This window comes from Entelurus aequoreus, linkage group LG17 (assembly GCF_033978785.1).
Source record: "Entelurus aequoreus isolate RoL-2023_Sb linkage group LG17, RoL_Eaeq_v1.1, whole genome shotgun sequence".
Lineage (NCBI taxonomy): Eukaryota > Metazoa > Chordata > Actinopteri > Syngnathiformes > Syngnathidae > Entelurus > Entelurus aequoreus.
In genome coordinates, this window is record NC_084747.1 from 16526806 (window position 1) to 16550035 (window position 23230).

A 23230-nucleotide genomic window follows, 5' to 3' on the forward strand; every position below is an offset into this window, starting at 1 on the left:
TCAATATGTGGCATGCAGGATCATTTTATGTGGCCTGCCGGAATATTTGATGTAATCTCACCGCATCATTTTTCATGGCCGAGGGCATCATTTTGAGGTCCGATCGCGTCATTTAATGTGGCCCGCGAGATCAATTTATGTTTGAGTTTGAGTTTGAGTTTATTTCGAACATGCAAGCATACAACATAATACATCACAATTTCCAGTTTCTTTTCAACATGTTCGAAAAGGAGTAGGAAGAAGCAGAGCTTATTTAATCCTACCCCTTTTCTTTACATAACAGTTGCAAAACTTTTTGTTCACTTCCTGTTCACAATTTTTTCACAATAAACTCCATAAGTAATTACAATAAAAATAAATAAATAAATAATAGTAAGAATTTAATAATAATAATTGGTGAAGTAAGTCATATTTCATATGATGAGATAAGTAAGATTACTTTAAGAATGAATGAATGGATGGATGAAATAAATTGAGAATGTTTGTCATGGTTCTTCTTCATTGTACTTTGTAAACACTTTAAGTTTGAAGAGTTTCTTGAAGTGTATCATATTAGTAATCATTTTATGTGGCCTGCCGGAATATTTGATGTAATCTCACCGCATCATTTTTCGTGGCCGAGGGCATCATTTTGAGGTCCGATCGCGTCATTTAATGTGGCCCGCGAGATCAATTTATGTGGCCTGCCAGAATATTTTATGTAGTCTAGCCGCATCATTTTACGTGGCCCAACGCATCACTTTGTGGTCCCATGGCAGCATTTAAAGTGGCCCACGAGATCAATATGTGGCATGCAGGATCATTTTATGTGGCCTGCCGGAATATTTGATGTAATCTCACCGCATCATTTTTCGTGGCCGAGGGCATCATTTTGAGGTCCGATCGCGTCATTTAATGTGGCCCGCGAGATCAATTTATGTGGCCTGCCAGAATATTTTATGTAGTCTAGCCGCATCATTTTACGTGGCCCAACGCATCACTTTGTGGTCCCATGGCAGCATTTAAAGTGGCCCACGAGATCAATATGTGGCATGCAGGATCATTTTATGTGGCATGCAGGATCATTTTATGTGGCCTGCCGGAATATTTGATGTAATCTCACCGCATCATTTTTCGTGGCCGAGGGCATCATTTTGAGGTCCGATCGCGTCATTTAATGTGGCCCGCGAGATCAATTTATGTGGCCTGCCAGAATATTTTATGTAGTCTAGCCGCATCATTTTACGTGGCCCAACGCATCACTTTGTGGTCCCATGGCAGCATTCAAAGTGGCCCACGAGATCAATATGTGGCATGCAGGATCATTTTATGTGGCCTGCCGGAATATTTGATGTAATCTCACCGCATCATTTTTCGTGGCCGAGGGCATCATTTTGAGGTCCGATCGCGTCATTTAATGTGGCCCGCGAGATCAATTTATGTGGCCTGCCAGAATATTTTATGTAGTCTAGCCGCATCATTTTATGTGGCCCAACGCATCACTTTGTGGTCCCATGGCAGCATTTAAAGTGGCCCGCGAGATCAATATATGTGCCATGCAGGATCGTTTTATGTGGCCTGCCGGAATATTTGATGTAATCTCACCGCATCATTTTACGTGGCCGAAGGCATCATTTTGAGGTCCGATCGCGTCATTTAATGTGGCCCGCGAGATCAATTTAAGTGGCCTGCCAGAATATTTTATGTAGTGTAGCCGCATCATTTTACGTGGCCCAACGCATCGCTTTGTGGTCCCATGGCAGCATTTAAAGTGGCCCACCAGATCAATTTATGTGGTCTGTCACATCATTTAATGTGATATGTTGCAATAATTAATGTAGCCTACCACGTTATTTTAATTGATATGCCGCATTATTTCATATGGCCTGCCAAAAAACAGGCTGGAAATAAAAAGTGAAGTGAATTATATTTATATAGCGCTTTTCTCTAGTGACTCAAAGCGCTTCTACGTAGTGAAACCCAATATCTAAGCTACACTTAAACCAGTGTGGGTGGCACTGGGAGCAGGTGGGTACAGTGTCTTGCCGAAGGACACAACGGCAGTGACTAGGATGGCGGAAGCGGGGATCGAACCTGGAACCCTCAAGTTGCTGGCACGGCCACTCTACCAACCGAGCTATACCGCCCCCGGTAAAAAGTACTCTCTGACAAAAAGCATGTATTATTCTGACAGAACGTGTCCTGCGTCACTGTAATATTATCTGATCCTGCAACAAGCAAAGAAAGTGACTATCAGTCAGTTAAGTTCATCAAAGAGTTTCCTATGCAAATGAACATCACATGTACAGGTAATAAGGGTTTTAATAGGGTGACAGTTTGACCCTGGAACAGATTGCCTGATTTTCTGTGGGGGGAAAACATGTTTGACTTGGAGGGTCCACTTGTTTGTAGGATTTCCACGGCGTGAACACGACAACTTGACGTGCAGCCAAAAGACGCAAATGTGACACAAGGCAAACCTGCAGCATTTTGTTGTCGGAAGGAAATGTAGGTCAAAGTTCATGTTGGCTCCCGGGTGACTGGCAGTAACCTCCTCGAAGTGCACACAGGTCAGTGGATCGCACCACGTCTGACACGTCACACTCGCAGCTGGGAGGGGATAGTCAATCATTGGTGAGGACGCTCAGCACTTCAAGCTTTAAAACAGGCAATTCAATAGTAAACTTAGGGTCCGATATCAGCAATGATATTGACGTGCATCTAAACTCCGTTACAAACAGTAAATATCCTCCAATAAACACACAAGGTTGGTCGTTTCTTCTATTTTAGTCATTTACAAAAGGTAAACATGGTAGGCTACAGGCTACTAGAAGCTAGCACAGGGTTGGGCAATTAATTTTTACCGGGGGCGCAAGAGCAACCCGAGCACTGCTGGAGGACCACATCGACAATATTTCAATTAAATTTTGCTCAATATTATTTTTGATATATACCGTAAGATAAATAATAATAATAATAATTAATAATAATAATAATACTTTCATTTAACCTAACTTAACTTTATACCAAAAGCACTGCTTTGGAAATCATTTGTACCCCTTTCAGAGATCACATTTAGTTCCCCTTAAACATCCTCATGTTGCACAATGAAATGTAAGCATAGAATGAAGTGTGCATTCCTGTAACTTTCTCTAGTAACAGCATTCCATGATTAATATCAATAAATTAACATTAATAATAAATGACAGTAAAATAAGCACACGTATGACTGAGGAGTCATAGTGTAACTTTGTGTGGTGTTTGAGTTGTCCGACTTTTTGTGTGGCCATAAACGCACCAGTGGTTTAGTGGTATGCGTGTTGGTGACAGATGACAAGTTGGTTTTGGCCTGGTTTGTACGGCAGAAAATGACTACTTTTTCGAGATAAAAGTGTTTTACTCATGTTTTTGGTGTGGTTATGGCCGAATATAAACAGTTTTTCTCAATAAAGTGATCGATATAATTCCTGGCCTCGAAGCATCTCGTTACAATAATTGAACGGTGTTCATTTGAACGGTGTTGACGAACACCGTTAGGGCCGCTTGTTGTCACTGTCACTCAAAGTTGCATTGCAAAATTACACAGAATAAATGTGTTTATTTTGTTTAGAATTCAAATGGGATTTGATTTGGTGCGCGGCATATATTTGCTGTGCGCAGAGGACGCTTGAGCAGTGCGCAATTCCGCAGGCGCGCACCTTAGAGGGAACGTTGCTTGGCAGTCCATGTCTTGTTGAAAACACGCCATTCCTCATCAACTTTTCTCTTTTTAGCGTCTCGGGTGTAAACCGTGCATCACTTGACGCTGTGCACCTTCACTCACAAGTTACACACGGACATACGCCCATAAATAACACTTTTCAAAATAAAAGCAGCACAGTTGTATTGCGCGCACGACATAGATGTTTTTTCAACTTTATTTTGTAATTTTTGATTGCAGCTGTTCACATTCACTCACAATCACGCACGCGCATACGTCCACACGGAAGTAATACAAATAACGTTTTTCAAAACAAAAGCAGCACCGTTGTATTGCACACTCGACATAGATACTTTTTTAAATTTATTTTGTCATTTATGATTGGCCTCACGCGGGCCGGACAGGGACGCACAAAGGGCCGGATGTGGCCCGCTGGCCGCAGAATGCTCAGGTCTGAGCTAGCAGCTACACAACAGCTAAGCACACAAGCTAGACATGCGTGAAAAGTGTCTAATTGAACAACATTGCAGTGTAAAACATGACATTTGTCAAAATAAACAATATATCAAATGATTATAGTTGCATATTCCAAAGTCTCAGAGGCAGAAGTGTACCGTATTTTTCGGACTATAAGTCGCACTGGAGTATAAGTCGCATTTTTGGGGGACATTTATTTGATAAAACCCAACACCAAGAATAGACATTTGAAAGGCAATTTAAAATAAATAAAGAATAGTGAACAACAGGCTGAATAAGTGTACGTTATATGAGGCATAAATAACCAACTGAGAACGTGCCTGGTATGTTAACGTAACATATTATGGTAAGAGTCATTCAAATAACTATAACATATAGAACATGCTATACGTTTACCAAACAATCTGTCACTCCTAATCGCTAAATCCCATGAAATCTTATACATCTAGTCCAGGGGTCGGCAACCCGCGGCTCTTTGACCACTCTGATGCGGCTCAGCTGCATACTTGCCGACCCCCCCGATTTTCCCAGGAGACTTATGGATCTCAGTGCCTCTCCTAGATAACTCCCAGGGCAAATATAATCCTATTTTCACTCTAATTACTAAATTAAGGGCGTGCCCTAATTGCGCTGCAGTAATTGTCCTCTGTAGCATTTACAAACAGCGTGCCAGCCCGGCCACATGTTGTATGTAGTTTTTACTTGCACACGTAGGAGACAGCAAAGCATACTTAGTCATACTTAGTTCCGGTCTAGATTATACACCCCTGCTACCACCAAACCCCCCCACACATCAACCCCCCCCCCCCCCCCTCCCTGCGTCGGTTGAGCGGAAGAGTTAGGGCTGCATGGGATTCTGGGTATTTGTTGTGTTGTGTTTATGTTGTGTTACAGTGCAGATGTTCTCCAGAAATGTGTTTGTCATTCTTTTTTGGTGTGGGTTCACAGTGTGGCGCATATTTGTAACGTAACAGTGTTAAAGTTGTTTTATACGGCTACCGTCAGTGTAAGCTGTGTGGCTGTTGAACTAGTACGCCTTGCTGTCACTTACGTGAGCAAGCTGAAGCTGCATTCTACATGTGGTCGAGCAGGTACACTGTTTGGGCAGGCTGTAGAGGGCGCCAAAAGCAGTGCCATCACGCCCTGATATTCGGGAGTCTCCCGGAAATAATGAGAGGGTTGGCAAGTATGGCGCTATCAAGCGCCATTCATTCAAAACTCGCGGGCCGCACTAACATCAAATTTCCATATTAAGGTGCGTGCCGGTGCGTGTGTCTGAGACCCCTGGTTAACATAGCACAAAGCAATTTAAGCTTTGTATGCGGTGTTTTTCATTTTTTTAAAAATTTTGTGGCTCCCATTATTTATTATGTGAAACTTGCCAAAATGGCTCTTTGAGTGGTAAAGGTTGCCGACCCCTGGTCTAGTCTCTTACGTGAATGAGCTAAATAATATTATTTGATATTTTACGGTAATGCGTTAATAATTTCACACATGAATCGCTTTTGAGTATAAGCCAAACTATGAAAAAAACTGTGACTTATAGTCCGAAAAATACGGAATAGAAAGTATCCAGTAACAAACGTGTCTGCATCGTTGAACTGACCGCGTCATGAGCGTAACTTCGTGCCTTATTGTGGCCACTAGGTGTCGTCAAAAAACATCTACCACTCCACTTCTACTTTAAGACAGTCCATTCCAGACAGATAATAATAGACCCCCAAAGGGACAAGCGGTAGAAAATGGATGGATTGATGGGTGTTAGTGTTTGTCATTGTTCTGTTTGACTAACTTCACTTGTGCATGCCTTCTTAACATTCCACACTACAAAATGATAAAAGTATGTATGATTCTTGCTGATATCGTATCGTCCAATATCGGAAGTATCAGGACACGCCTACTACGAACTCTTTGCCTCAATGTATAGTATTCCATATGTCAGTTAACAGAAAAGGGGACACAAAATTAATATTGCAATTTCAACAAAGATCAAAACGTTATCATCCTCTTAAATTATGACTGAACTTGAACTCTGTTAAACTTTTGTTTTTCAGTTGTGTTTGTATCATGGAGAAAAGGTGTTTACATGTAGGTTTGAATCTAGATTCCTCTTGTCCTGTTTAGTATTGTTACAATCCACTGACATTAAGGCCAGTGGGGCAGTGCCCCACCATGTCCATCAAATGGATATTTGTTTTTATTTGTTACATTTGATTGAGTGATTGATTGATTGAGAAGTTTATTGACATCTTAAAGAATTTAATGCATGTAATGCTTTAAAAAGGCAAATTGATGGCACAAAAAGCCAAAAGGCTTGTTTCCATTTTTGTCAATATGCTACAGTTATCCAAACGGCTATTTTTCATCTGCATTGCATAGATAGTTAAGTCATCCTAACAGAATAAAATGACAAACACAAAAAAGATAGCAATTATAATAAAATACTTCCAATGTTTTGCTGCCACCTACAGAGGTGGTGTGTAACCAGACATAAACTAAATATACATTGTGGTTGTCTACGTGCTTCTAGCTATTTTGATTGTTTACATTTTCATTAATTTTATTGACTTTATTTATATTTTTCAATTCACTTTGTTCATTTTATTGTCTTTCTGCAAATACAACCACTTTGTTGAAAATAAAAAATAAAATAAGGACATTATTGTTGCTGTAAAATAATATTTTGCAGAAACTTCTTTATTTATTACCAAAAAAGATAATCTCCCATGTTTTAACACGTTAGCAAGCATAGTTAGCAAATAAGTCTTACTTGTTCGCAATCAAAGGTTTAAAAACAGCTGTTATTCATCCTGGCGGCCATGTCATCTGTCTCCCTCCTAACACGTGGACGTGAAGGTGGTAGACGGACTGAGCGCCGTGTTTTCCGTCGTTGATGACTGCGGACAGGAACGGGAATGTACTCACAACAACAACAACGGGAGGAGTGCGTTCAAGCGACTTACCCACTCGGTAACCTTCGGTTAGCGATTGTTGCTCGGCCACATTCTTGGCCACCACCAGTAAATGTCCTAAGAGCTGCACGTGTCAGAACAAAACACAACAGAAGTGGTTTTACTTTAGATTCCTCGCTGATGCCCACTAGGGGGCGTATTTACACTCTAGTCCAGTGTTTGTCAACCTTTTTTCAGCCAAGGAACATTTTTTGCGTTGAAAATATCCGGAGGCACACCACCAGCAGAAATCATTAAAAAAACAAAACTCTGTTGACAGTAAAAAGTTGTAATTGTTGGATATGACTTTAAAGCAACTATGTATCAATATAGCTCTTGTCTCAAAGTAGGTGTACTGTTACGACCTGTCACATCATGCCATTTTTTGCTGTTTTCCTGTGTGCAGTGTTTTGGTTCTTGTCTTGCGCTCCTATTTTGGTGGCTTTTTCTCTTTTTTTTGGTATTTTCCTGTAGCAGTTTCATGTCTTCCTTTTAGCGATATTTCCCGCATGATTTTGGCGGCGCCGGCGGACCAAAGCGGTAGTGTTTTTCCAGCAGAAATCATTAAAAAACGAAACTCAGTTGACAGTAAAAAGTCGTTGTCGCAATTGTTGGATATGACTTTAAACAATAACCAACTATTTATCAATATAGCTCTTGTCTCAAAGTAGGTGTACTGTCACCACCTGTCACATCACGCCGTGACTTATTTTGAGTTTTTTGCTGTTTTCCTGTGTGTAGTGTTTTAGTTCTTGTCTTGCGCTCCTATTTTGGTGTCTTTCTCTTTTTTTGGTATTTTCCTGTAGCAGTTTCATGTCTTCCTTTGAGCGATATTTCCCGCATCTACTTTGTTTTAGCAATCGAGAATATTTCAGTTGATTTTATCCTTCTTTGTGGGGACATTGTTGATTGTCATGTCATGTTCGGATGTACATTGTGGACGCCGCCTTTGCTCCACAGTAAGTCTTTGCTGTCGTCCAGCATTCTGTTTTTGTTGACTTTGTAGCCAGTTCAGTTTTAGTTTTGTTCTGCATAGCCTTCCCTAAGCTTCAATGCCTTTTCTTAGGGGCACTCACCTTTTGTTTATTTTTGGTTTAAGCATTAGATACCTTTTTACCCGCACACTGCCTCCTGCTGTTTCCGACATCTACAAAGCAATTAGCTACTGGCTGCCACCTACTGATATGGAATAGTATTACACAGGTTACTTTGCCGAGCTCGAGACAGCACCGACACTCAACAACGACACATCATTTGCAGACTATAATTACTGGTTTGCAAAAAATATTTTTAACCCAAATACGTGAAATTAGATAATCTCCCACGGCACTCCAGACTGTATCTCACGGCACATTAGTGTGCCGCGGTACAGTGGTTGAAAAACACTGCTCTAATCTGAGGTAGGCTATGATCTGCTGTAACCAAGTGTTCAAGTCAACATTAAAAGAGCAGCAGCTCAGCGATGACGAAAACTACTAAATCACACTAAATAATACATTTATGTATTTTTTTAAATTACAATATCAACTATAAATGTCAATTATTATACATTATGCTTTATTTAAATGTACCTAATTGCCAATTATTTGTTCTCAAATAGTAGGGCAGGGGAACATGTTTATCAGTATCACGCCTCAAACCCCGCTTCGAAAAGCTGTGCACAACAAAATGTACTCATTAATCCGGACTTCCTCATTCTGATTTAAAAATATACATTTGCACAAATCCTTGTATTCATTTTTGTTGCGTACGTTAGTGTTTTCTATACTGTTTATGTTGCTGATTAATTTTAATGTATTATTATTTATCGAGTTTATTTTATTTTAATGTTCAGGATCAAATGGTTCAAGTCGGTCAAAAAAAATGTTATAGTTTAAAAAAAAAATGTTTTAATGTTTTCAGGCAAATTAATACACTTTAAATATTTTCTGTTACAGACCAAAAACAACATTAATGAAGTTATTATTTGCTGTGTGTTCCTTTCTTTTCTTTTATTTAATGTTAATAAGGATACAATGTTATGCAGAGGTGTACTTATAACACTTTTATAGACAAATGATACTATTTATAGTCGTGAAATATTTTCTTTGATTTAAGTGGGTTTCTTTGAACAGTTTTCCATCCACCTTTCACTGTTACAGTCCACTTGCATGAGGGCCAAGCGATGCATAAATTACTTATTTTTTTGTGTGACCATCTCACCTCAGCATCATCATCGTGGGCTTGACTTATCCTGGGAATGGCGATCCTTGGAATGACCAGGAAGTGCACCGGGGCCTGCGGACTGATATCCCTAAAAGCCAAGCACTGGACAGGCGCAGGGTTACTAGAGTTTGTTTTCTTGACGATCCGTTACCACATTTACCTTGTCGTCCTCGTAGATGATGTCTGCAGGGATGCTTTTGTCGATGACTTTGGAGAAGATGGTCGGAGCCTGGGAGCCATACTTCCTGCTGGCCTCCTCTGCCAGGCGCACCTCGTCACTTCCGGTACAAAGCGGACTCTAATTAGGACATAGGAGATGATGAAAGGTGGCGTTTAAAAACCTCTAAAGCATGGGTGTCAAATTTGGCCCGCGGGCCAGAGTTGTGTAATTTCATTTGGCCCTTGAGGCAATATCAAATTAACATTAGAGCTGGCCCGCCGGTATTATACAGCGGAGGTGCCGCTGTAACACCGCATTCACCGCTAATACTCATACTTGCCAACCCTCCCGATTTTCAGTGCCCCTCTCGAAAGTCTCCCGGGGCAACCATTCTCCCGAATTTCTCCCGATTTCCACCCGGACAACAATATTGGGGCGTGCCTTAAAGGCACTGCCTTTAGCGTCCTCTACAACCTGTCGTCACTTCTCCTTTTCCTCCATACAAACAGCGTGCCGGCCCCTGTCACATGATATATGCGGCTTCTACACACACATAACCCTAACCCTTGATCAACAGCCATACAGGTCACACTGTTACAAATATGCGCCACACTGTGAACCCACACCAAACAAGAATGACAAACACATTTCGTGAGAACATCTGCACCGTAACACAACATAAACACAACAGAACAAATACCCAGAACCCCTTGCAGCACTAACTCTTTCGGGACGCTACAATATACACCCCCCCCCCGCTACCACCAAACCCCGCCCACCTGAGCCCCGACATTAATGAGCTAGCATCCAAGAAAAGATGGCAGGTATCTGGCTTGGGCTCATCAGATTAGATCAGTGTGTCGCAAACTGAGCAGTAAAAAGTCCTGAATGGTTGATTTATTCATTGTTATTTTATTTTCAAATTTATTAGCCTGTGGAAAAAGTTCATGTTGAAATTTACCTCAGAAGGCTGCAAATAGAAAAGAGGCATTCCATTTTTTATTTAAATTGTATTTAATAAACCATTGATGTTTTTTCGTTTGTTTCTTGAAAGTTGATTTTGCACTATTAAGTTATATAAGCGTTGCTTGTTCCATATTCAGTGTTAAAGCAAATCAGGGTAGCAAACTGAGCAATAATTTACGTTTTATTCATGCACTTTCTCTTGCTACTTCAAGGCTTGAATGTCTGATTCATTCATTATTGTTATTTTATTTTCAAATGTATTATTAGCCTGTGGAAGAAGTTTATTTTGATATTTACCTCAGAAGGCTGCAAATAGAAAAGAGGCATTCAATTTTTATTTACATTTTATTTGATATGCCATTGATATTTTATTATTATTATTATTTGAAACTCGATTTTGCATGTCACTATAAAGTTATATAAGCCTTGCTTGTTCAATATTCAATGCAAAACTTGTTTGGGTCCCTATTAAAAGGTTCATTTGTTCAACCTCGGCCCGCGGCTTTGTTCAGTTTTAAATGTTGGCCCACTCTGTATTTTAGTTTGACACCCCTGCTCTAAAGGCTTAGTGGCCACATGCGTGGACAGCACCTTTTAGCTCTTATTTCCAAAATTGTGTACACTACTGAATTGGGGTCTTATGGGTCTTATGTGGACACTTATACTGCCATCTGGTGGTGTCAGAAGAGTATAACATACAATGGAATTTGGGGAAAAAAGTGTAAAAATAAGAATTAGCATGTCACTAAACATGAAGTACACGTTTGTGTACTTATGGACTAAGTACATCATATCAAAAGATTATTTTTAGTTTTTATTCTAATTAGGGTCCAATAAACCCAAATAGCAAAGACAAATAAAAAAAAGCATGTAAACAAACAAACTTAGGAGGTTTTTAAGACACGCACGGGCCACAACATTAGGTACAGATGCTCTGCTGTCTAACACACGATCTTTGATGCGTATCTCGCAAAAGGACCGCCGAATGTAACCTTATTACGACCCTAACCTCTTGGTGTTGGGGCAATGCAGGTGTTGTCCCACAGGCACCACCGTGGAGGGTTTGGTGATGACGACAATGTTCGGCGGCGTTTATCGAACACAAAAGGCAAGTTTGTAGCAGAAAGAGAGGAAATAGTCCGACGTGAACAGCTACCTGGGCTCTGTAAACAGGTGGCAAACGACCGAGTTGTGCCACTCTACTCGGGAATAAACATGTCCGTAAAATGTGTCGATGAAACATGGCCGAGGTGAGGTATTCCAATCTCAAGTAGTAGTTTAATCTGACTTCACCACACCGAAGCAACTACTCAAGGAACTGTGCCGCCATTGCTATGTTGGTGCCGCCTTCAGGGAACCTGGTAAAACCGAGACCTTATTACCTCTGCGCGTCGGGAGGCAAGTTAAACAAATAATCTCGGGGTTTTATTTCTGGTATTGCGTATGATAATATTTTGACTAACAACAATCTCCTATTTCTATGTCTAAATTCATACTTGCTGTACATTGAAAGTGTTGAACATTCTAAAATACGACGTTGTTGTGACTGAAACGTCGCATTCCAGCGTCGTTTTGAGATGGTGGTTCAACATCACTAATGTTGTTAAGTGTTAACCACCACTCTTTGGACGTAAAGAAATGTGACCTAATCGTTCATTATTTTGTATTAAGTGTTTTACAAAAAGGGGAATTCAATTCAAGTTTGACATGACGATAGAGCCGGGCTTTTTTTTTTTTTTTGAGTTATACAAGTACAGCTGGGATAGGCTCCAGCCACCCCCAAAGGGACAAGCGGTAGGAAATGGATGGAAAATAAAATGTAATGACAATGATAACGACTAAATACTTAAACACTAGTCAAAGAGTACATATTTTATGAAGTGAAATTACTGCCAAAACTCCACCAACACACAAAAAGGTTTTTACTCACGCTCAACTCAATTGGAAAAAAAACAATTTGCAAGTATAAAACACTTTTCTTTAACTGAAAAAACCCCGATATGCAGGTATGAAAACTTTTCGTCCAAATTAAAACTTCTGGCAGTATTGTTCCACCCTGCATGATCAACACACCCGTAATTCACAATCGACATCAATAGGTGGTGCTGCTGAGTCAATTTAAGGCTGTCAGAGCTACTGGTATTTGCGCATGGTGCCAGAAGAAGAAGCAGGCTGAGGATTAAAGAGACAGAAGAGAAGAGGAAAGCTCAACCTGTAAGTTTCCCCTCCCTTCTGTCTGCCACTGTACTCCCCACCCTGCTTCTTCTTCTTTCTTATTTTTGGCACCATGTGTGGAATACTACTGCCAAAAGCTTCAAGTTGAAGAAAATAGTTTTTAAACTTTCAAATCGTTTTCTTAATTGAAGAAAAAATGTTTTTATAACTACAAATGGTTTTTTACTTACAGAAAATAGTTGTTCTTTACTTTATATATATATATATATATTTTTTTTTAAATTATTATTTATTTATTTATTTTTATTTTTTATTTTTTTACTTACCTTTATTTTTTCCCATTGAAGAAAAAAAATATTTGACCTGTGAATGGTTGGGCGTAAGTAAAACAATTTTTGGCAGTAATTTCACTCCATAGTCTATGAATGCTTGTTATCAATCAAGAGGTTTTTTAAGTCACTTTGCTGTTTTTATATTATTCACATGTGAATAATGCTGTATAATAGACTGTATTTATATTATTCACACGTGAATAATGCTGTATAATAGACTGTATTTATATTATTCACATTTGAATAATGCTGTATAATAGATTATATTTATATTATTCACATGTGAATAATGCTGTATAATACACTATATTATTCACATGTGAATAATGCTGTATAATAGACATTATTTATATTATTCACATGTGAATAACGCTGTATAATGGACTGTATTTATATTATTCACATGTGAATAATGCTGTATAATAGACTGTATATTTTATTCACATGTGAATAACGCTGTATAATAGACTATGTATATTATTCACATGTGAATAATTCTGTATAATAGACTGTATTTATATTATTCACATGTGAATAACGCTGTATAATAGACTATTTATATTATTCACATGTGAATAACGCTGTATAATAGACTGTATATTATTCACATGTGAATAAGGATGTATAATAGACTGTATTTATATCATTCACGTGTGAATATTGCTATATAATAGACGTATTTATATTATTCACATGTGAATAATGCTGTATAATAGACATATTTATATTATTCACATGTGAATAATTCTGTATAGTACTGTATTTGTTATTCACGTGTGAATAACACTGTATAATAGACTGTATTTATATTATTCACCTGTGAATAATGCTGTATAATAGACTGTATTTATATCATTCACATGTGAATATTGCTGTATAATAGACTGTATTTATATTATTCACATGTGAATATTGCTGTATAATAGACTGTATTTATATTATTCACATGTAAATATTTCTGTATAATAGAATGTATTTATGTTATTCACATGTAATAAATAAAAAATACCAAAGTGTTTATTGTTTATTGTGAGCGAACTGTGGTGCTGAATTTCCCCCAGGGATCAATAAAGTACTTTCTATTCTATTCTGTTCTGTTTGTGTTTGGCCCGCTTTCTCTTTCCTGTGCTAGGGGGCGCTGTTGTGGTGACGTGCGGAAGTCAAAGAGTAGAAGAAGTAACTCCAACATGGCGGTGCGCGCACGGCTGTCCTTTCGCCTCCCACCCCACCTGCTTCTACCGAGGAACCACAAGCTCGTCCACTCTGAAGCGGCCGTCAAAGAGGCCGTCTACCCGCCCATCAAGCCCTCTCTCACGGCCAAAAGCCAATTGGCCCGGCAGCATCAAGCCCAGGTGCAAATAGAGCGGATTAAAGGCTCCCCGGTGGAGGAGAAGCTGCACCTCCTCACTCGCATCCAGCGGAAAAAGTTCGTGGTTTACCCGCAGACGTTCGCCCGTGACGCGGACAGATGGTACCAACACTTGACCAAGACCGCCTACATCCCGGGCCTGCCGGAGACATTAGGCCTGCAGCGGCCGCTCGTCGCCGGGGAGGAAAGCTCGCAGTCTGCGCCAACTCAAGTCCCCGGCATCGACGATGAGGCGTTTGAGGAAATCCGCTCCCTGGTGACCGGCGTGATCCTCCAGGAGCACTGGGACGTCAACAAGCGCAAAGTCTTCTTGTACCGAAAGCAGGAACTCATCGAGGGCCCTTTTCTGAGGGCCCTGATCACCGCCCTCACCCACCGGCTGGCTGTTTATAACCCGCTGCTCCTCCTCTCCAGCCTGGGTAGGACTTTTCCAACGCCCTGCGAACGCAACACCTCTCGACGTTTAACACCATTGATTGTGTTTGTTGTTGTTTTAGATAGAAACCCTCAGGTGGGGTTTTACTGGAGGAAAGGAGAGAGGATCCTGCCTAAGGGACACAGGAGAGGACATCTGGAGCCAACAAGGTTCCAGATTGACGACCAGCCCCTCTGCCAGATTAGAGTCACAGAACAGCTGCCTCAGGTAAGTAAAGTCTAATTCAGTGGTTCTTAACCTGGGTTCGATGGAACCCTAGGGGTTCGGTGAGTCGGCCTCAGGGGTTCGGCGGAGGTCAAAACACACCCGACTCATCGTGTAAATACAAACTTCTCCCTATCGGTGTATTACGGCAACAGCAGACTGATTTGCAGGTGTGTAATTTGTAGTGAGTGTATGCACTGTGTTGGTTTTGTTGTTTGAACAAGGTGATGTTCATGCACGCTAAGGCTGCAGCTAACGATTATTTTTCTATCGATTAATCTATAGATTATTTTTCGATTAATCGGTTAATCTATAGATTATTTTTCGATTAATCTATAGATTATTTTTCCTTTTGCCGATTATTTTTTATTCAAAATGAAGATGAAAAAATAAATGTAGGCCAGTTTTTTCAAAAAGCATGGCTTTTATTTACAAAAAAAAAGAAGTATGGCCACTCAGTCAACATTGACAACAACATGACTAAATATTCTGTAACAATGTAAACATTTAAAACTTTTAACATTTAATAAAATTAAAAGTAGCTTATTTGCTTTTTAATGTGCAAATATAAAAGTCAACATCCAGTGCAAATCTTAATATTCTGCAATAGTATAGGCATTTCAAAAGTAAAAGTATTGCTTATTTTGCTTTAAAATGTGCAAAAATAAAGATAAACATCCAATACAAAAAAGTGCAAAACGAAATATTCTGTAACAACAGTGTAAACATTTCAACATAAGTGAAAGTATTGCTTATTTGCTAAAATGTGCAAAAATAAAGATAAACATCCAATACAAAAAAGTGCCAATCTAAATATTCTGGAGCACTGTAAACATTAAATATTGCTTTTAAAATGTGCAAAATAAACATCCAGTCCAACACAGTACACAATAACCAATTCTACTCATTCCAGTGAGTGACTAACAGTTGTAATGAAGAAAGGTTAGCATGTCTACATGCTCTGCTTCTTTTCTTGTTTACAATATTCCCAGCAGCTGAAAATAGGCGCTCAGAAGGGGTCGATGTGGCTGGAACTGAGAGCTAATTAGCCTTCACCTCAAGCCAGGACTGCGAGTGAGCTGAGCTGCAGTTTATATTTCTAGAAGGTCAACGGGCTCATAGTGATGTTACTAGTAGTTGACTGGGAGATGTTTATTATCATTTGGGGAGAGTCCGCTGCCTGATGCTCACCTGCTAAACACCTATATGGGCGGTATAGCTCGGTTGGTAGAGTGGCCGTGCCATCAACCTGAGGGTTGCAGGTTCGATCCCCGCTTCCGCCATCTTAGTCACTGCCGTTGTGTCCTTGGGCAAGACACTTTACCCACCTGCTCCCAGTGCCACCCACACTGGTTTAAATGTAACTTAGATATTGGGTTTTCACTATGTAAAGCGCTTTGAGTCACTAGAGAAAAGCGCTATATAAATATAATTCACTTCACTATCTGCTCCACGCTGAAGCACTGACTACATGCGCTCTGAATACACACTGCTGATTGGCTGATAATGCTTCGTGTGTACCAATCAGATGGTTGTGTGGGTGGGACAATGCTGCGTGTGTACCAATCAGATGGTTGTGTGGGTGGGACAATGCTGCGTGTGTACCAATCAGATGGTTGTATGGGTGGGACAATGCTGCGTGTGTACCAATCAGATGGTTGTGTGGGTGGGACAATGCTGCGTGCTGAGACAGACGCAGAGGAGCGAAGCAGCTTGTTAAGACTTTAGCAGCTAAAGTTAGCTTTAGCTTAGAAACTCGTTCGGTACACCCCCGTACCGAACCGAAAGCCCCGTACCGAAACGGTTCAATACAAAACACGTACCGTTACACCCCTAGCAGATACAAATGACACATTCATGTTTTTGTGTAATGATGACAACGTATGCTCGCGCGGACGATTGACTAGTTGATGGTTTTCTTTCAAATGTTCGTTCATAGCCGTTGTGCTGCTATGATAGGCCATTCCCGCTCGACACAGTGTGCATACAACAACATTATTTATTGAAATACTCCCACACTTTTGACCACTTTTGGCGTGATTTTCCCCCTCGCTCGCACCGATCGTATCGTCTGCTTTGATCGTCTGCTTTGCGGTCCGCCATGACGGTAGTGTGACGTAAATATGCGACGCGTCGACGCACATAAACGGCGTCGACGTATTCACGTAACCGATGACGTCGACGCGTCGTTTCAGCCTTAATGCACGCTTCATTTTGTGCACCAGTAAAAAAAACATGGTAACACTTTAGTATGGGGAACATATTCACCATTAATTAGTTGCTTATTAACATGCAAATTAGTAACATATTGGCTCTTAACTAGTCATTATTAAGTACTTATTAATGCCTTATTCCGCATGGCCTTATTATAACTCTAACCCTAACCAAGTAACTCTAAATTAAGTCTTTGTTACTTAGAATATGTTCCCCTAGTGTCCAAAAAACTCTAAATTAAGTCTTTATTACTTAGAACAGGGGTCACCAACGCGGTGCCCGCGGGCACCAGGTAGCCCGTAAGGACCAGATGAGTAGCCCGCTGGCCTGTTCTAAAAATAGCTCAAATAGCAGCACTTACCAGTGAGCTGCCTCTATTTTTTACATTTTATTTATTTACTAGCAAGCTGGTCTCGCTTTGCCCGACATTTTTAATTCTAAGAGAGACAAAACTCAAATAGAATTTGAAAATCCAAGAAAATATTTGAAAGACTTGGTCTTCACTTGTTTAAATAAATTCATTATTTTTTTTACTTTGCTTCTTATAACTTTCAGAAAGACAATTTTAGAGAAAAAATACAACCTTAAAAATGATTTTAGGATTTTTAAACACATATACCTTTTTACCTTTTAAATTCCTTCCTCTTCTTTCCTGACAATTTAAATCAATGTTCAAGTAAATTTATTTTTTTTATTGTAAAGAATAATAAATACATTTTAATTTAATTCTTCATTTTAGCTTCTGTTTTTTCAACAAAGAATATTTGTGAAATATTTCTTCAAACTTATTATAATTAAAATTCAAAAAAAATATTCTGGCAAATCTAGAAAATCTGTAGAATCAAATTTGAATCTTATTTCAACGTTTTTTGAATTTCTTTTAAAATTTTTGTTCCGGAAAATCTAGAAGAAATAATGATTTGTCTTTGTTAGAAATATAGCTTGGTCCAATTTGTTATATATTTTAACAAAGTGTCGATTGGATTTTAACATGTCATCAAAATTCTAAAATTAATCTTAATCAGGAAAAATTACTAATGATGTTCCATAAATTCTTTTTTTAATTTTTTCAAAAAGATTCGAATTAGCTAGTTTTTCTCTTCTTTTTTTCGGTTGGATTTTGAATTTTAAAGAGTCGAAATTGAAGATAAACTATGTTTCAAAATTGAATTGTCATTTTTTTCGTGTTTTCTCCTCTTTTAAACCGTTCAATTAAGTGTAAATATCATTAATTATTAATAATAACATAGAGTTAAAGGTAAATTGAGCAAATTGGCTATTTCTGGCAATTTATTTAAGTGTGTATCAAACTGGTAGCCCTTCACATTAATCAGTACCCAAGAAGTAGCTCTTGGTTTCAAAAAGGTTGGTGACCCCTGCTTTAGAATATGTTCCCCTAGTGTCCAAAAATTTCTAAATTGAGTCTTTGTTGCTAAGAATATGTTCCCCATACTAAAGTGTTACCAAAAACATATAACTTTGTCTTGAATTTGAAAAAAAAAAAACATTTTATTTTTCACTAAAGAAGGGTTGGGTGAATGCGCATATGAACCTGCTGGGGTTCGGTACCTCCAACAAGGTTAAGAACCACTGCTCTAATCATCATCGTCAGCCGTTGTCAGTCCACTGCTGGACGAAAGCCTCAGCATGTTTCTGCCATAGTGAACGATCTCTTGGCGTACTCTTCATGCTGGTTATTAGCCTACACCTTCCACGCTGGCTTGGTGCGGGTTGGAAGGGGTATTTTATATCAGAGATCCTTCTCCTAGACTAATTGCCTTACTGGGCTGTTGAACTTAGTCTGTCCTGTTGGTTGTCCGCGCCCCAATTACCCAGGGACCCGCTCAGCTTTATGGCGCTGACCGCCCGCCAGTCACAAGAGAAGGTGCAAACGGTTCTTTGTGTGCATTTTATAGACGTTAGTTGGGACTCATTAACCCCACACACAACCTCCCATCTCATGCCTGGATGTAGTTTAACGTCATACCCAGGACATACTGCTCTAATGTATAATATTTATTTTTTGTTTTGTTATAGGCATGTTTTTTTTTACACCACTGGTGAGTTGGAGCTACACGGCAGTAATTGTATAAAACAGAAAATATAAGTACAAGTACAGTTGGACCTCGGTTTACAAATGTAATTGATTCTTAACATGAGTTCATAAACAGAACAGTTTGTATATTAAAACACATTTCATAAGGAATAATGTAAACATGCACATTTAGACACCCCTCATTTAGAATTGTAACAAAGGGCTCATTTTATTAACAAACAAGCTAACACACACAAACATCCATCCATTTCCTACCTTTCGGAGTCAAGGGGGGTACTGGAGCCTATCTCAGCTACAATCGGGCGGAAGGCGGGTTACACCTTGGACAAGTCGCCACCTCATCACAGGGCCAACACACATAGACAACATTCACACACTAGGGCCCATTTAGTGTTGCCAATCAACCTATCCCCAGGTGCATGTCTTTAAACAAAGGCTCCTAATTAGTCTGCTGACATATGCAGTAACATATTGTGTCATTTATCTACCTATTATGTTGTCAACATTATGAAGGACAAGTGGTGGAAAATTGATTATTAATCTATTTACTGTTAATATCTGCTTACTTTCTCTTTAACATGTTCTATCTACACTTCTGTTCAAATGTAATAACCACTTATTCTTCTCTTGTTAGGATGCTTTACATTAGTTTTGGATGATACCACACAGTTAGGTATCAATCCGATACCAAGGGTGTCATACATTGGTCATAGGGGTGTAACGGTACACAAAAATTTCGGTTCGGTACGTACCTCTGTTTAGAGGTCACGGTTCGGTTCATTTTTGGTACAGTAAGAAAACAACAAAATATACATTTTTGGGTTATTTATTTACCAAATTTGCAAAATCTTCCACCAAAAATATTTTTCTTAGTGGAATATTTGATGTGAAGTAATGGGAACCTTGGATAGGTCAATAATTCATAATAACATTGATTTTGATTAAATATGTTTTGAGCAATGACAGTTTGAAAGAAAAAAAAAAACAGCTTTGTTTTATTAGTCAACATTGCAACTTTTTCTAAATAACATTTAACCTTTAAGCTTTTTTATTTCACTTTTGTTATGTTTTTGTAGTATTTTTAGAATGTGCCTTTAAAACATTAGCTGTGGGCCGCAAATGGCCTCCGGGGCACACTTTTGACACCCCTGCTATAGATAATAAACAATTAAATGTGATAAATCTATGGATAAAAAGCAGAGCCTGGCGACGCATGCGCGTTTATCATAACTCTCTCTCTCTCTCTCTCTGCCCCTCCCTCACCAATGCTGCTGCGCGCACAATTTGTTTTGTTTTTAACCCCTTCTTAACCCTGAACGTACATTGAAAATACACGCAACCCTAACTCAAAATGCCGGACATTTTGAGGCATTTAAGAAACTCCGCAAAAGAGGACATGTCCGGTGAAAAGAGGACGTATGGTCAGTCTATCCTAGCCCGTTAGCTGCTAGCATGCCATGTGTTGTGCCTCGGTGTGCATTGTTTACACAACGTGCGTTACGCTACTTAATATGTCCGTGTGGAAACTCGTTCGGTACACCTCCGAACCGCACCCCCGGTTCAATACAAATACATGTACCGTTACACCCCTAATTGGTCATATTCAAAGTCCGTATGTGTCCGTGGATGTATTTACTGAGTTTATAAACACAATATAAATGTTTTAAAAACGGAAAAAGATTTTGTGATGCTAAAAAAATATCGATGTGATTATAGTAGTATCAACTAGATACACTCTTGTACTTGGTATCATTACAGTGGATGTCAGGTGTAGATCCACCCATTACGTTTGTTTACATTGTGACGCCGGTGAGCTACAGTGTGTAGTGAAGCATGTTTAGCTATTCCTCGTCCTGCAGGGATGATACTTGTAAGAAACTTACTTTATTTGTCGCCATGGAGACGAGGATTAGTGATTGAGACGTAGCTAAAACACTGCCCATTGGGGATGGACATTAGCCGCTAACTAGCTAGCCATGTTTTAAAGCACCTCTTCCTGAGGGCGTTTTAGAGTAGAATGGAATAGAATGCCTTTGATTGTCACCATACACAGGTACAATGAGATCAAAAGCAACTCCAGTATCAGTGTGACAGTCTACAAATATGCAAAACATAGGAAGGACAGATAAATAAAAATAGTGCCAAAGGAGGTAAGGTGCACAGTCCAGTCCTGAGAAGGAATGTTCTGTTATAACTTCACCTTTATCTTTAGTTTTTAGTCCAAAATGCGTCCGTTCTCCCTTTTCTGTCTGTACTCTGTGATTGTGCGCTGCCGAACATGCTCCTCTGCTCGTAAAACCAGCAATGACACGGCATGACGACGACGGAGGGAGTGGGGGACCCGTATTTTTTTCAGAGGGGGCGGGGGTGTATATTGTAGCGCCCCGGAAGAGTTAGTGCTGCAAGGGATTCTGGGTATTTGTTCTGTTGTGTTTATGTTGTGTTACGGTGCGGATGTTCTCCCGAAATGTGTTTGTCATTCTTGTTTGGTGTGGGTTCACAGTGTGGCGCATATTTGTAACAGTGTTAAAGTTGTTTATACGGCCACCCTCAGTGTGACCTGTATGGCTGTTGATCAAGTATGCTTGCATTCACTTGCGTGTGTGAAAAGCCGTACATATTATGTGATTGGGCAGTGCCTTTGAGGTTTATTGGCGCTCTGTACTTCTCCCTACGTCCGTCACAGCTGCGTTTTAAAAAGTTATACACTTTACTTTTTGAAACCGATACAGATAATTTCCAATATTACATTTTAAAGCATTTATCGGTTGATAATATCGGCAGTCCGATATTATCGGACATCTCTAGTTAACATTTAATATTTTTCCCCTGGTCCGTATTTTCCATAGTTGCTAAAAAACATCAATTATTAATACAGACTAATATGAAAAGGTACATGTGGATACAGTGGAAGTAAAAAGGTGATCATGTTGTGATGACAGATGGTCCCGATGGAGGACTCGTACAGCGCTGATGTTCCAGACGTTCCCTTCGCCCCCAACCTGATGCCCATGTTCAAGCGCCAGTGCACCAATCACATCTTCACAGGTCACCTTCTCCTCCTTCCGCCTCACTTGCAACGTCTTCCGGCGCCAACAAGTCGCTCTTCTATGTGCACCCGTCAGGTTCCAAGCTCCCAGACCCGGCGTGTTTCGGCCACACTCAGTTCCACCTGGTGCCAGACCGCTACCACCGAGAGCGCATGGCCAGGAAGCAGCAGTCGGACCAGATCGAAGTCTTCCTGAGAGCCAACGCCATCGCTAGTCTCTTTGCTTGGACATCGGCTCAGGCGTCCTATCAAGGTTTGATCTCGTCTTCTCCAAATATGACAGCAAAGTCCAATCTGCTTTCTTTGGACACTTTGCAGGTTTCTGGAACCACGAAGACCTGAGCCGACCCTTCGTGTCGCAGGCGGTGATCACAGACGGAAAGTTCTTCTCCTTCTTCTGCTACCAGCTCAACACGCTGGCTCTGTCGGCTCAGACGGACGTCAACAACCCCAGGAAGAACCTCCTGTGGGGCACGCAGAGCCTGCGTCTCTTTGAGGGCGTGGAGGACGGGCGAGTGGTGGGTCTGAGTGACGACACCCTCAAGCTGCTGCTGCGCTTCTTCCTCCAGCGCTGAATCTGCCTCTTACACCACCAAGTGGGAATTTGTACAAAATGTTGCAGAAATCTACTTGTATTTATGAATAAATGGTTTCCATGGTAACGTGGTATGCCTGTTTTTTTTTTTAAAGAGTAATAGAACACATGTATTGAATTTTTTAGCACATTTTAGTAGAGATGTCCGATAATATCGGCCGATAAATGCTTTAAAATGTAATATCGGAAATTATCGGTATCGTTTTTTTTATTAAATCAACAAAAAACACAAGATACACTTACAATTAGTGCACCAACCCAAAAAACCTCCCTCCTCATTCACACAAAAGGGTTGTTTCTTTCTGTTATTAATATTCTGCTTCCTACATTATATATCAATATATATCAATACAGTCTGCAAG

The 23230-nt window shown here is 39.9% G+C and overlaps 2 protein-coding genes across 5 annotated transcripts; one reads left to right on the forward strand and one right to left on the reverse strand.

Annotated features, from left to right (window-relative positions):
* Positions 1-2271: 2271 nt before the first annotated feature.
* On the reverse strand, positions 2272-11955 carry hint2 (histidine triad nucleotide binding protein 2). 2 transcript variants are annotated; one of them, XM_062025091.1, is made up of 6 exons: positions 11595-11954; positions 9473-9610; positions 9310-9414; positions 7120-7192; positions 6927-7053; positions 2272-2589 (listed from the first exon to the last, which is right to left on the reverse strand). In XM_062025091.1, the coding sequence occupies exons 1-5, from the start codon at positions 11679-11681 to the stop codon at positions 6962-6964; spliced, it is 495 nt and encodes a 164-aa protein (XP_061881075.1). In that variant the 5' UTR covers positions 11682-11954; the 3' UTR covers positions 2272-2589; positions 6927-6961. The 2 variants fall into 2 exon arrangements, with proteins under 2 accessions (XP_061881075.1, XP_061881076.1); XM_062025092.1 differs by lacking the exon at positions 2272-2589 and having other exon boundaries at positions 6816-7053; positions 11595-11955.
* On the forward strand, positions 9446-22933 carry mrps30 (mitochondrial ribosomal protein S30). 3 transcript variants are annotated; one of them, XM_062025088.1, is made up of 6 exons: positions 9446-9596; positions 14078-14733; positions 14812-14957; positions 22167-22272; positions 22350-22526; positions 22592-22933. In XM_062025088.1, exons 2-6 carry the CDS (start codon positions 14133-14135, stop codon positions 22846-22848), a joined length of 1287 nt encoding a protein of 428 aa, XP_061881072.1. In that variant the 5' UTR covers positions 9446-9596; positions 14078-14132; the 3' UTR covers positions 22849-22933. The 3 variants fall into 3 exon arrangements, with proteins under 3 accessions (XP_061881072.1, XP_061881073.1, XP_061881071.1); XM_062025089.1 differs by lacking the exon at positions 9446-9596 and adding an exon at positions 11429-11546; XM_062025087.1 differs by lacking the exon at positions 9446-9596 and adding an exon at positions 12538-12652.
* Positions 22934-23230: the final 297 nt, after the last annotated feature.